The sequence below is a fragment of the Ananas comosus genome, linkage group 4, assembly GCF_001540865.1.
Source record: "Ananas comosus cultivar F153 linkage group 4, ASM154086v1, whole genome shotgun sequence".
NCBI lineage: Eukaryota > Viridiplantae > Streptophyta > Magnoliopsida > Poales > Bromeliaceae > Ananas > Ananas comosus.
This window is the reverse complement of record NC_033624.1, coordinates 8,099,893-8,114,576: the sequence shown is the minus strand read 5'-3', so window position 1 is coordinate 8,114,576 and position 14,684 is coordinate 8,099,893. Positions and strand designations below refer to the sequence as shown.

Here is a 14,684-nt window from a genome sequence, read left to right as displayed (position 1 = left end):
TTCTTATAAACGTGCCAGTCTCTCTAATAGTCGGACGACTACGACGCTGTTCGATGGATATCAAACTGATCCGGCCCCTTCTAATTAAATACACAAGTAGGGGTGTAATCGAGCCGAACACGAGTGAGCTGGGGCCGGCTCGTGTTCGGCTCGTTTAATAAATGAGCCGAACACGAGCTGATCCGTTAAAGTGTCGAGCCGAAAAGTTTAGCTAGTATTCGGCTCGTTAATAAACGAGCCGAACATGAGCTGGCTCTCGAGCTGGCCAACGAATAATAAATTAATAAGGATTAGATTGAATATGCATAAAAAATAAATTTATAAAATCTTATCCATTAAACTTTGATCTAATAGTTAAAACTTTACATATAAATGAGTCTTTTTATAATTAAGTTTGAATTTATATTTTTATTTTACTAAAAATTAAATAATAAAATTATATATTATCTATAATTATTTATTTATATATAAAAATATAAATTAAATAAATTATATAAATATAAAATATATGTATTCCAGCTGTTGTCGAGCCGAACACGAGTGAGCTAACCTCAGCTCGTGTTCGACTCGTTTATTAAACGAGCCGAAAAATTCAACTCGTGTTCGACTCGTTTACTAAACGAGTGATTCGATCTTGAGCTCATTTTGAACCCAACACGAGCGGGCTCGCGAGCAGCGAGCTGAATTGTCACCCCTATATGCAAGTAAACAACTCAATCCATATCGAACAGCTGCTGATTCGGCCCCTTCCAATTAAAACACAACTCTCAAGACCCGCTCCGCTCTCCTTGACCTGCTGCTCTTCGAGTTGATTACCCCGTTGAACCAGTCGTTCTTCCCTCTTGCTTTCCCAGCTCCTTCTTCCACTTTCAGAAGGACACGCAGAAGCCGATTAAATTCAATACGCCACCTGCCCCTCCTTACAGCTCACAAACCCATCCTCTTCTTTCCAATTCCTCCTTTGCCTTGCTTTCCTTTCCTGCACAATGCCTCTGTATTTTTGTCGTCTCCTCTTCATCCTCTCTACCTTTTTCGTCCGTACACAGTCACAACAACATCCTCCTCCTCCAAAGCTCCCAGGTATATCTATCTATCTATCTATCTAATCAAAATAGATAATCGCCTTCTCTCCATCTGGAACCATCATATTCTTTATTTTTATCTCTCGCTCGTCAATCACGGAATGACCATCAATTGAAATCGATCGTCGTCGGTCATCAGGGCTCCTCCTAGACTGTGGTACGTCAGCTCCATTGGTCGACGAGCGTGGCCTCCAGTGGTTCCCGGACGGGGCCTATATCGGTGCCGGAGCGCCGCGCAACCTCTCGCTCTCTGGCCTCTTCCCGACCCTGTCTACCCTCCGTTCTTTCCCCTTCTCAGCTGGCTCCCCTTCCCGCAAGTACTGCTACGTGCTCCCGGCTGTCCGGCGCTCCCGCTACCTCGTCCGCACCACCTACTTCTATGGCGGGGTCAACGGCGCGGGCGTGCCCCCGCCGGTCTTTGACCAGATCGTCGACGGCACTTTCTGGACGGCGGTTAACACCACCCAGGAATACGCCGCCGGCATGGCCTCCTACTACGAGGGTGTGTTCTTGGCCAGGGGCAAGACCATTAGCGTTTGTGTCGCTGGCAACGCGGCCTACACGCTCTCCGACCCCTTCATCTCAGCTCTCGAGTTCATCCGCTTGCCCGATTCCGTCTATAATGCCACCGACTTCAACGAGAGCGCTATGGGTCTTATCGCCAGAACCAGATTCGGATCCACTGGACTGCCTGAGAGGTAAAGTGTTTTAGTAATTGATGCAATGCATGCTTAATCCGCAGAGGTTTTTTTTTTTTTTTTTTTCTTCCACCTTAATGGGAGAAACACGTATTAAAATAAAACAAGCTCAACAATTCGGTGAATTTAGATCAAGCATGTAATTTGATTTTTTACATTTGTTTTGGTTTGTGACAATAAGGAAACTGATTCAGAATGGATTAGAATTGAATGGAAGTTAACAGTTCATTAGTCTGCTTATAGTTGAAAAACAACCAAAATCAGAATTGGAATGGTTTGTTACCATTTTGCTACGGAATATGGTTCTCCCCAGACTTCTAGGGTGGATACAGCATCAGAGAGTGGATGATAGCCATTCCACCTTGCTGTCGAAACTGGGAATGGTATTTCCTCTAACCGAATGGTCGAAATGGGAAATGGCCATTCCAAATTTCCGTTCTGAAACCTGAACTTTTCCAGCCAAACATGCTCTGTGCAGTTTGAGTTTATTTGACAGTTGTCATGGAATGCTTGCTCTAATGGAGTAATTCTTAATTTGGTGAAATAATTTAGTTAGCCAAATAAATTTGCAGTCTTTCCTTCCCTGGTCAATGCTGAACATTGTGGTGTATCTGGCTGAATTCATCTCTCTGTTGCAAGTACTTCAGAGTAATCCCAACTAAGAGGCTATCAAATAGAAGTAATCAGAATTGCTAATAATTTGACCTTTCAAGGAAACACAGTAAATTAACCATCAGATTGAACAAATTGTATGAAAATATGTAATCATCATCATTGTTGTCCATCCTTTCCTCTATCTATATGTATCAATTTAAAACCTCAAAGATTAAATTTAAGGGACTTTAGTGATAATAGGACCAATCAAGTTTTTGGATTAAGCGGATGATATGACCTTCCTTTTTATACTTATGTGAAGGGGTAAACTTCAAAGACCAGGTATCATTTAGCGCATTACTAAGTATTCACCCTCTGGTTTCATTTGTGTCACGTAAGGTACCTATACGTACCAGTAGGTTACACATAAGAAATTCAAGTTAAACCTTTTAGAAGTTGGCTAGTAATAGTTGTGTGCACTACTCTATGTTCTCAATTTCTTTTGGGCATCGACCTTCCATATGCCCAATTACCACAAGCTACTCTGTGATGGTGTAGGTGATATGGTAAGAACTTCCTTGACCTCTGTGAAAGACTCAAAACAAATCATCGATCTCGGCCTTTGTTTTCTCTTGGATGATAAGACCTTGGCTACAAGTTGAGTTAATTGTTTCAGTGTCTCCATTGCTTTTTGATAGGGGGATTCTGACATGTTTATGCATGTGGACTTGTAGGACTTTTCAAGGTGTACCATTGCTTTAGCTCCTTTATGTAAGAAATCTCATTTTTGCTAAGGGTGTGTTTGGTTTGATGTAAAAGTGGGTGGAAAAAAAAATTTTTGGTGGAAAAATGGTTTGCGATTCGTTTGGTTCGACGTGAAAAAATTTTTCGTGAAAATTAGTTTTGCATATTTGGCAAAAAATTTACTCTTTCGGAAACGTTTTCCGAAAGAGAATAGCGAAAAAAGAAAAGGCGGAGCAAAAAACTTGCGGCTCATAGCGCGTTTTCATGCGGTCCACGGGGCCACTTTGCCTCGTAGACCGCTTGAGAGGGAGGTCCCACTGCTTGAAAAGGCGCGCCTGAGGCATGTGCCTCGGCGCCTAGGCACGAGGTGCGGGCCTCAGCGCCTAGGCACGAGGTGCGGGCCTCAGCGCTTATCAATAGCGAGGCGCTCCTGAGGCGCGCGTCTCGCAATATTTAAGTTTTTAGGAATTCTGATTCAAGTTTTCAAGTTGTTGAATTTTGAATTTACATATTATACTTTAATCCAATAAGATATTTAAAAAATATTAAAAGAAATCCAAAAAATTTCAAGTTTTCGAATTGTCGGGTTTTGAATTTGCATCTTATACTTTAAACCCGATAAGATACTTAAAAAACCTTAAAAGAAACCTAAAAAACCTCTAAAAAAATCAGCCGCTCGCCCTTTCCTCTTCGTCTCTTGTTCTCCCACATCCTCTTCCTGTCGAGCATCTAACAGCAGCTATGCTAGCAGCAGGAAATAGCGGCAGCAAACCAGTGGTGGCTAGAACAACCAACCAGCAGCAGTGGCAGCAGGAAAACGAGAAGCAGCAACAGTGATAACAACAACAACGTCAGTAAGAACATCAAATTAAACTATATGCATTCGTTTTCTTTACTTTTTGATGGTTATTTTGGATTTTTTTAATGTTGAACATCAAATTAAACTAGGCTTAGTAAATGTGCACCTCGCGTTCTTGAGGTGCGCGTCTCGCGCCTTTTCAAACACTAGGACGTCCATGGTAGACCTCCCTCTCATTATATATATATATATAGAGAGAGAGAGAGAGTCTGGCTGGGGTACTATCGATAGCACCAAGGATTTGGTGCTATCGAGTTTTCCACCGTTAGATTTAACCCTCTGATTATTTTTACCCATTAGATTATACTATTCAACCAATCACTCACTCAACCCTAGGGGGCCCACATCATCCTAACCACCCATTTCTCAATCTAAGGGCTAAAAAATCAATAGCACCATTAGCTTGGTGCTANTATTTTATTTATAAATTTGTAATTATTTATTAATATCACTAAATATATAACTCTTATATATTATGTAATATGTTTATTATAATTTTAAATATATTTAATCTATATATAGAAATTATAATAATAATAATATATAGTATATTAATTGGTATATATTAATAATATATATAATAAAAAATGTATTAAATAGTTTTGCATCTATTTTTTTTTCCTTTCAACCAAACAACCATCATGAAAAATTAATTTTCTTTTCCTACAAACCAAACACTAAACGACGTAAAACTGTTTTTCCATTGAAAATTCTTTTCCACCGAAATTTTATTTTCCATAGTTTTATGTGGAACCAAACACACCCTAAATGTAGGTCGTAGTGCCATGTTCAAACCATGCTGCTAAAAGATAGCACAAGGTATGGAAGTAAATTTAGCTCCTCAAGGGTTTCTGACACGTTTATGCATATGGACTTGTAGGACTTTTCAAGGGTGTACCATTGCTTTAGCACCTCTATGTACAAAATCTCATTCTTACTAAATGTAGATAGTAGTGTCATGTTTAAACCATACTGCTACGAGATAGCACAAGGTATGAAACTAAATTTAGCATCATTTGTGGAAATTTTTGATAATTCCTAGTGCAATTTATTCACTAATATTTTATATGTAAAAATTTTGATAACAAAGTTGAAGTATAATTACCAAGAAATTTCTGAAACATATGAGAGAGAGACAGAGAGACGACGTTAACAATGAGCATCAAATACCATCGAGCACGAAGGCACACAGAGCAAGGTGCCCGAGACTGGCATCATAATCCTCCTGCTGGAAAATGGTGTGTTCAACATCTGTTCCTTGGTTGCTCTTTCTTGTTGGTGTTGGGTGCATAAATGTTGAGCTATTCAAACTTGTGTAGCAACTGTCTGATGAAATGCTTAGGTTGGGTGGGGCATATGAGTCCATGACTAACATGCACTAAAACATTTTTCTTGTTCCACAATCTTCTTGATGATCATTCTAAATAACGAGGATTCTTCACATAATTTGGCACGAAGTTAGTTTACAAAGCTTGCTGACAAGCAAAAGATCTTGATAAAGGAGTACTTTGAATGGTCCTTATAATTCTGTGATGTCTAAAGTAACTACTATTGTACTATCTTCCTTATCTGAGTTTAGGCATATGTTTTTCATCACGTGCTCAAAACAGGTGAGCTTATCTTGACATACTTAAGCCTATTAACTTTTAACTACCTAAAGTAGTTTCACAATGAACCATCCTCTTACTGGAGGAGTTTGGGGCTAATATATGGATGTTTGTAATGAAATATGTGGTTGTTTCTAAATCCAAGAAACCTTTCATGAAGTTTTATTTTTTGAGTGGTGCGATGCAACTGTATTTAGTCAAAAGATAGGTATATTTGTAACTGATGTTTTAGTCTTACGTTAGCAGTATCATATAATTGAGGCTTCTGACATTGAACTTTTTTGGCATATTAGTTTTGGACACTTACCTCATGACTGTAAAGTATGATATAACTTAGACACAATATTTTAGGTACCCAGATGACAGGTTCGATAGATACTGGCATCCATTAACAGGCAGCATGCATGCGGTGGGCAGGACTCACAATATTACAGTGTCTGAGTTCTGGAATATCCCCCCGGCAGATGTGTTCGACACTGCTATTGTAGCAGATCAAGATAGATCTCTGGTGTTGCAATGGCCTTCTGTGTCGCTTCCAAACTCCAGCTATTATATTGCTCTTTATTTTGCTGATACAGCGCCTAATAGCTCCAGGACTTTCAATGTTTTTATAAATGATTACAGCTTCTATAGTGGTTTAACAGTCACATCATCTGGCCTTTCTGTCTTTTCGACAAAGTGGATTCTCTCTGGTTTGACAACAATAACGCTCACTCCTGGTTCTACACTTCCTCCACTAATCAATGCTGGAGAGCTGTTTGGCCTATTCTCTCTTGGAAAACTAACTTACACACGAGATGGTATGAGTGCTGGTCTCCTCCTGTGACTTGCAATTTGAGACATATTGATAGATTTATTATCTCTACAGAACGCCTCTTAGCTCAAAGGGGAAGTGGAACCTCCTCTTCTTACTTTGCCTAAAGCTAGAAGTCAATTAGAAGAATCTCTTCTCTTTTAATTAGATTAATCGTTATCAACTATAAATAAAAATACCCTTGGAGTGAGGAGGCGTCTGATGGAGGTGTTAATTGTGTCAAATATGCTCTTCCTTTTAAAGTTCCTTTCACTAACTCACCTTTTGCATTTCTTTCAGTAATTAACCTAGAAAATATAAAAAGAAGCATAAAAAATCCCCCTGAAGATTGGAATGGAGACCCTTGTATGCCTCGAGGATATTCTTGGACTGGAGTTACATGCTTTGAAGGATCTCGAATACGTGTTGTTGCGCTGTATGTTGGATTTTATTTTAAGACCAAGTTTCATCTGATTGTGCTGTTCTTGTTAACATATGTGGTATTCTTTTGATACCAGGAATTTATCAAGTATGGGTTTGTCGGGATTTCTGTCACCTAGCATTGGTAATCTGACTGCACTTACTAATATGTGAGTAGCTGACATTAATCTGTTACATTTGGATATAGTGACTCAAGCTGACATAGGTTCCTTGAACAGATCTTTTGCAGATAATAACTTTTCCGGACCAATTCCAGAACTTAGCCAACTAAAGATGCTTAAGAAATTGTTAGTATCTGTCTTCTTTCTTTATTTACATTGTCCTTACCCTCCTTTTAGAGAAATTGTTAGCATCTGTCTTCTTTCTTTATTTACATTGTCCTTGCCCTCCTTTTAGAGAAGTTCATTATTACTAACAAAATGACACTATTTATAAAGACATTTGCAGGACAATCAATTAACAGGAAAAATTCCCCATACATTGGGAAATCTTAAGAAGCTGCATGAGCTGTAAGTTATTCACTTACTTAGTTTCACCATAACACAGTTATTTTTATGCATTGGATAGCATTTCGTCCAATGTAGTATATATACTGAACACACTAATGATGTGTATCATCTGATTACATGTTGGAGCTTTAGAAATATAACCATCATCTTTAAGCCTTTTTGTTCTATAAAGTGGAGTACTATTATTGTGCTGTGGGTTCTCTTTTCGCCAACTTGATCTTATACTCATTGGTATTTGTGTTATCTATCATGATTCTTTTCACTAGAGCTTTTTCTTGGGGCTTCTTTCTCAACTGTGAAACATTGTCTTAATGTTCAATAATCCATTCTTATCCTATTTACAAAGGGAAATGTCTTGTAGGTTCCTAACATTTTGGATAGTTTCAGAAATGCCCCTTACTCTTTGGATAATTTCAAAAATGCCCCTAACTCTTCAAAAATGCCCCTAAGCTAATTGCATAACAAATTATGATTTTTATCACTTTAATACAGTTTGACACCTTCAATTTGATATACATCTGAAGGTTTTAAGGATAGAGTGTTATATGAGGAATAATAAAACTACAACAAATGGATGTGTATGTGATGCTTGCAATGATAAATCGACAAAAATAGGGACAAAAGTTAAATATTAATGGCATATTATTAGATTCCTTTGAAAGATGCTAATCAGGGATTTTTTATGGAAGAAAAGTTAAAAATAGGGGCTTACACCGAAAGATAGAAAGTTAGAGAGTTTTTGAAATCACTAAAATCTTCGGAACTCGTGTAGAAATTACCCTATTCATCAAAGATTAAAGTGCCGTGGCATAGGAGCATGTCGATTGTTGCTTGGCACGGTACAATATAGGCACGCCTTCGTGTCGACATGTGGCATGCTTGTGTGCAGATGGATACACATGATCTCCTAGTGGCACGCTTTGGCACGGGGTTAGTTTAGTTTTTTTTTGGTCCAAGTAAGTTCTTATAATATTATTTTAAAATATTTAGTATAAAAGTTATGAATATTGGCTATGTGTAAACTTATTAAAGTCACCAATTAATAAATGAAATTAAAGAAAATTAAATTTTTTCCTGAAAATTTATATGAAAATTTGCAATATCTATATAATAATTTGATGAGGGATCATATAATAACTAGAGCAATCAGAATAGTACCACAATTATATCGATAATTCCTTATTTTTGATTATTTTAAAAAATATTTATTAAAAATTTGAAGAAAATAAATTTTTTCCCAAAATTTCGAGAAAAATTGTGAGAATAGATTTACTTTTAAAATATTTTTGATTTTATCTTTCTTTTCCTTGGAATGTAAAAAAAAATTACAAAACAGAAAATTAGAAAAACATTTTTCTCAAAATTTTAATGAATGTTTGCAAGATTGATCCATACTGATTCGATGAGATGATAATTAGATTAACTAAAATAGGACCGCAATTGTTTCAACAACTCCTTTTCATTTTAAATCTTTTAAAAATATTTATTAAATATTTTTAAATTTTTTTTTTATTAAATATATATTTAATTTAGTGGGGAGAATGAAAAAAACCACAAAAAAAACCATCATCATCCATCGGGGGCGTGCGGGCATCGGGGGTTATGGCCAGTACAAAAAAAAAAATCATTGAAAGAAAAAAAAGCATCACAAAAAAAAAACCATCAGAAACCCATAGGCCAAACAAAAGGAACATCAGAAACTCATCGGCAGAAAAAAATACCATTAGGAAAAAAAACCAATCAGAAATCCTTTTGTGGGGTTGGGGCGGTGCGCGGCCGGCATCGAAAGATAAAAATAACCGTCAAGGTAAAAGTAAAAAAAAAAAAAGCCCATCGGCGGTGTGGGAGGTGAGAGAGGCGGCACAGTGTGGGACACGTGGAGGGGATGGGGGATGGAGGCAGCACCGAAAAAAAAAAAAATGATCGGCGCAGCGCTGTGTTGCGATACCCGCTTGGGTATCACGCGATACATAGGTGGGTATCGTGGCATAGGGGTATCTACGTGACCTATGCCGTGCCGTACGGCACGGGACGATACTTTTAACCTTGTTATTCATGATGTTCTCTAGATATCCATCTCTGATGTTATCTTGAAGGTAGAATCTATCTCGCTTTATGGGCTAGACTTTAAGATAGGTTACCATAAATATGTGTGATCACGTCTATTACATGCTCGATGAAAGCAACGATGGCAACAACTTAACACAATAACATACAAATTTGAGCTTCATGCAATTTTCTTCTCCTAATTTGAGTGTTTTCTTTTTGTTCTTGACATAAACAATCAATTACCTATAAAATGTAATTCAATCTATAGTTACTGAGACAACGCAACATACACTGACGAGAAAACTATCAGGCAACTATTGTTGTTTCGATAGGTGTCGATTGCACTACTGCATGAAGTTTGAAAAGGCAAATTTCAAACATAAAGTCTATAGAGTCTGCTTGGAAAATGTTAAAAGTTCAATAGATGGGGCATTTGCCTGTCAGATATGTAATAATCTGGCCTACTTGTACTGGCAACTTCTTGAGTACAGACCATCAGTGTAAAATGCTTAGACTCAAATTATTAGTATTATAGTGCTTAATCCTTATATATCCAAACACAACCCTTTTTATATAAATATAGGATTATTGGTGTGACGCCCCAACTTTCCAGGGGATAACCCATCCTAGGACTACTCTCATCCTAGCATGCTTAACTCTCTTAACCACTTGGGCCTAGCCCAAAATGCTTAAACTGGGTTAAGAGTTTTAGCCTTATTATATTATATATATTGGACTATCTGGGGTCTCACATTCTCCCTCCCTTTAAGCCCTGACGTTCTCGTTAGGCTCAGACTCACAAGTATCAAGCGATGTGAGACTCGTCTCGTTAGCCTAAACCGACCTTGTGGTGAGCTGGGCTTCACCCACAACAGTCAACAGCATGAGAGCCTCGCTCTCCCTGCTGTATAATTTTGACTCAGCCGAGACTCATCTCAAACTTCTGGCTGATAATTGGTTCTGATACCAACTGTGACGCTCCAACTTCCCAGCGGGTCATCCATCTTAGGACTATTCCCATCCTAGCACGCTTTACTCTCTTAACCACTTGGGCCTAGCCACCGCCCAAAATGTTTAAGCCGGATTAAGAATTTTAGTCCTATCATATTTTATATATAGGACTATCTGGGGTCTCACAATTGGGGCGTTACTGATGTCCTGGTTAGGCCTAATCATACACATAGTTTAGAATCATCATGTGATGTGGGTTTCTAGAGATGGCTCCTACAATTTCCAACGGCACTCCACTATGTTTATGGTGTAACATTTTATCCTGTATAACACTTAATTCCCATACTTACAACATTTAATAGCATATGTAACGACCTAACACACAAGTACTGGCAACTTATTGGACTCAAACCACTGGCGCAAAATAGAAGTTCAAGTTATTAGTATTAGCGTGCTTAGTCATTGTATATCCAACAACAGTTCCTTTTCTATGCAATATGGTATTCTTGGGATGCTGCAATATAAATGAATAGTAAATAGTCAGTAGATTTTTTTATGTTGTATTACTTATGTCTGCCCATATATTATTTATTACAAAATTGTTTTATTTCCAATTAATATTATACTTCATAATTAATGACTATTGTAATTCTACCGCATGAAAGGTTGTTCTTAATCACAAAAAGCCTAGGAAGCAAGAGTAGCTGAGCTCGATAAGCAAGAGGTCTGAATAGACTTGTAAACTTAGGGGGTGCATTTTATATCAGAATGTTAACCTATATTCATTGTTGTATATATAACAATAAGGTGGAATGCAAATTATAAATCTATATCCGTCTTTCAGAAATTCCATAACCTTCCTGGCAAAATATAATCTGCAACTTCTCTTTGTCCTCATTGTGTTGTGATTTCATTTAGATTATCATTGCATATTCCTTAAGTTGCATTCTTAAGTTGTAACAAGTTATCAGTTTACTTTCTTATAAACCCAGCTTATCTCTTTCTTAATTCTGATTCAACTTTATTTCCAGATTCTTGCAGAACAATAACCTGACTGGTGAAGTTCCAGCCAATTTACTTCAAAAACCTGCATTGAACCTTAAGTAAGCGCCTTCGCAAGACATCCTTCTTCAGTAGAACATCCTTTCTTCACTTTGTTTAGCTCTCTTGATTCTAATTAACTTTAACTTGATAGGCTTCTGCCCGGAAACAATTTTTCCCCAAGCACTCCAACTTGAGAAGAGTCATACATCTTCGGTCGTGGAATTGTGCATATTTACTAGTAAGCTCCAACATGGCTGGCCGGTTTAATTTATTTTCTTGAATTATTTGTTGTGCATAGCTCAATGTTACATGCTTTTGTAGCAGCCTTTTCTAACTCAAATGTCCAAGCATTTTGGCACATGAACATTCTATATCTTATTTTCCCTGATAACATGGCTGGTAGGAGCTAGCTATCACGCAGGAGCTGTTTGCAATACCATACTAAGGGCTGTAACTAAACGAATCTCATTTTGTACAGTTTATATATTGTTTTTCTGCTGTGTGGATGTGTCACCTAAACAATGCCGAGCGTCGTCATAAGGTAACCTATGTTGGGTAAAATTGTTGGGTAAAATTGTTGGGAGGGAAATGAACAATAATTGACTTAAGAGAATAATACTGAAAAGACAGTTTAGCGGTTAGCCTGGTGAGGCATTCGGATGTGCCATCCCCGATTTGCTTTAGCTCCTCCGTATGCGAACTTTTGGCAAAATATTCTAGTGATATAATACCTCTCGCATGATGCTGATATTTTTAACTATATAATTTGACAGTTCTGCACGTGGCACCCCTACCCTTCCTCCATTCCACGTGGTAGCTCCTCACTCTTTCCCTCTCCTCTCATGTGGCCTTCTCTCTCTTCACCTCTCCCAACCCAACTCTCTCTCTCTCTCTCTCTCTCTCTCTCTATCTCCAGCTGGCTTTTTTTTTTCTTCCCACCACCTCACCTGATCCTCTCTCTCTCTCTCTCTCTCTCTCTCTCTCTCTCTATTCAAATTTCTTCTCCCCTCACCAGATCTCTCTTTCTCTCTCTTCCTTCTCTCTTCCTCTCTCTATTCGACCCCGCTCTTTCTGACTCATCTCTTTCTCTCTCTCTTCGGTCCTTCGGGTGAACCGTTCACAACGGCCGCGGCGCGCAAGGGCCCCGATCCGCCTCCGGCGATGCCGCCGCGGCGAGGGCGACGAGGACGATGTCGAGGAGCTTCTGCTACTCTCGGATCTGGTCCACGCCGTCGCGCACGGCGTTGCGCACGTCGAGCGCCTTCACCACGCGGTCGAAGAAGCCCGCGAGGAGCCGATCCAGTGGCGGCGGCGGTGGCGTCGCCTGGGCGCCGCTATTGAAGAGGAGGACGCGGAACTCCTCCAAGCAGATGAGGAACACAGCAGTTTTTGTACACGTGGCAGAAGAGCGAGCGGGGGGCGAGCGTGGGAGCGGGCGCACGCGCGGGAGCGAGCGAGGCGGGGTGGGGGAAGCGCAGGATTTTTATTTTTTTTAAAGGGTTAAGTTTTTTTTTTTTCCTAATCCAATCCAATTTTTTTTAATTATAATATTTTAAATATATAATTTTTTATAGGCGAATTTTAAAATCTAACCCATAGAGTGGTTGATAGTAAAAATAAAATTTTAAAAGGTTGAATAGATGATTTAAAATGCTTCATCGTTTGGAAAAATTTTTATACAATTTTATTTTAATTTTAATATCAAACTTTAATATTATATTACAATATGATAAGTGATCATTTTTACATCTATAATTTTTAAACTATTCAAAATATGATTGGTCGACACTTAATTTTAACAATTATGCATTATAAAATTTATTAGATAGTTTAACATATTTATTTTTCGAATAAAATGACTAATTGAACAAAATTGATGGATATTCATTTCTATCTTCATTTGGAATAATTATATTTTTGGTCTTCAAATTAGTACGATTCGTAACAATTGTTCCAAATATATTTTTAAACAAATATTCTAATCAAATGGCTTACACTTTTGGTCTTCAAATTAGTAAAGCTTAATTTGGTACTGAGGCCCATATAATTCTATTAGATAAAATAGAGTTGAGATAAAAGCATTTAGGGATTTGCTTTTACATTCTCTTATTGAAGCGTAGAAAATATATTTATGTATAACGCAATATACGTACGGAAATAAATAAAGTATTTTCCAATCATAGTTTTTCACCCTACGTCTCCCTACAATTCCAAACAAAATCTAAGACCAGTAACAATTGTTCCAAATATTATTTAAGCAAATATTGTGATCAAATTGCTTAATTAAATATCATTAATATGTATATATCATATTATGTATTAATTATTTTAATTATTTAATACTAATATTATTGTCTATTTACTTATATATAGAGAGAGAGCGTTACTTTTTTTATAATGAATGAAACTAATTCTATTAAGCGGCTAGAATTATATAAGATATAGAACATTCAATATTAGTAGTTGTGCCACATTTTAAAAAGACTCAATTAGAATCCTGCACTTCTGTTTTAATTACATCGTACACCAACTTTAAATTTGATTGAAATCTGATCTATCCGCTGCGAAGCGCGGGCCCTACACTAGTATATATTGATTGCATGGTTTCGGAACTTGTTATCCAAATAACAATGAAACAAATGAAAATACTAGTGGGAACTATTTGCCTTTTCTTATTTTTATTTTTTATAGTTAGCAATTATCTCTTTTAAATGTGTTCTTTCCATTCCTTTTTATAATGTTTTAGGAAATTGGAGTAAATAGGACTCCGTGATCCCATTTTGCATGAGAACGCAAGAGAACACAGGTTCGAGCACGCTCTTTCTCAACAGAAGAGAGATAGGGAACCCATTACATCTTTTACGGGCGGCAAGGGGGACTAGAGGATCGTGCAATTTATTTCTTAGAGCCCATTTGGTTTGCGCTATACAACATACTGATTATTTCAACATAACCCTATTATTTGACTTTCGTAAATTAAATTACTATTAACATTGTATTTCTAAGTTTTGTTCAGGATTACTGGATATGTAAAATGACTATGTTTGATTTGTCTTATATATTTTAGTAATCGCCACGATAAAGTTTATACTATTCCCGAAGTATCCCGGCACTCAATCCTCGAGGTGCAGAAAATGACAACATAAGCTTGGGAAGAACACGGTCAACCAATCCTAAATCCTACAATCTCGACGTATGTGTCTCATTTATGCACATTGCTTCTAACCGATGCACTTCCCTGTATAATCAAGGAATCAAGTCGGTCCTAGTAGCTAGTGCTCTAGTACCAACTTCTACCTGTCACATCCTACAC

The 14,684-nt window shown here is 37.6% G+C and overlaps 1 protein-coding gene across 5 annotated transcripts; it reads left to right on the top strand.

Annotated features, from left to right (window-relative positions):
* Positions 760–14,346, top strand: LOC109708921 (putative leucine-rich repeat receptor-like serine/threonine-protein kinase At2g14440). Of its 5 annotated transcripts, XR_002215841.1 has the most exons (11): positions 766–1,080; positions 1,222–1,780; positions 5,936–6,384; positions 6,678–6,813; positions 6,896–6,967; positions 7,037–7,105; positions 7,256–7,327; positions 11,359–11,430; positions 11,523–11,609; positions 12,145–12,184; positions 12,480–12,840. XR_002215841.1 is itself a non-coding variant. In XM_020230861.1 (10 exons), the coding sequence occupies exons 1-9, from the start codon at positions 987–989 to the stop codon at positions 11,563–11,565; spliced, it is 1,566 nt and encodes a 521-aa protein (XP_020086450.1). In that variant the 5' UTR covers positions 766–986; the 3' UTR covers positions 11,566–11,609; positions 14,118–14,346. The 5 variants fall into 5 exon arrangements, 4 of the variants coding, with proteins under 4 accessions (XP_020086451.1, XP_020086450.1, XP_020086449.1 ...); XM_020230861.1 differs by lacking the exons at positions 12,145–12,184; positions 12,480–12,840 and adding an exon at positions 14,118–14,346; XM_020230860.1 differs by lacking the exon at positions 12,480–12,840 and having other exon boundaries at positions 12,145–12,218.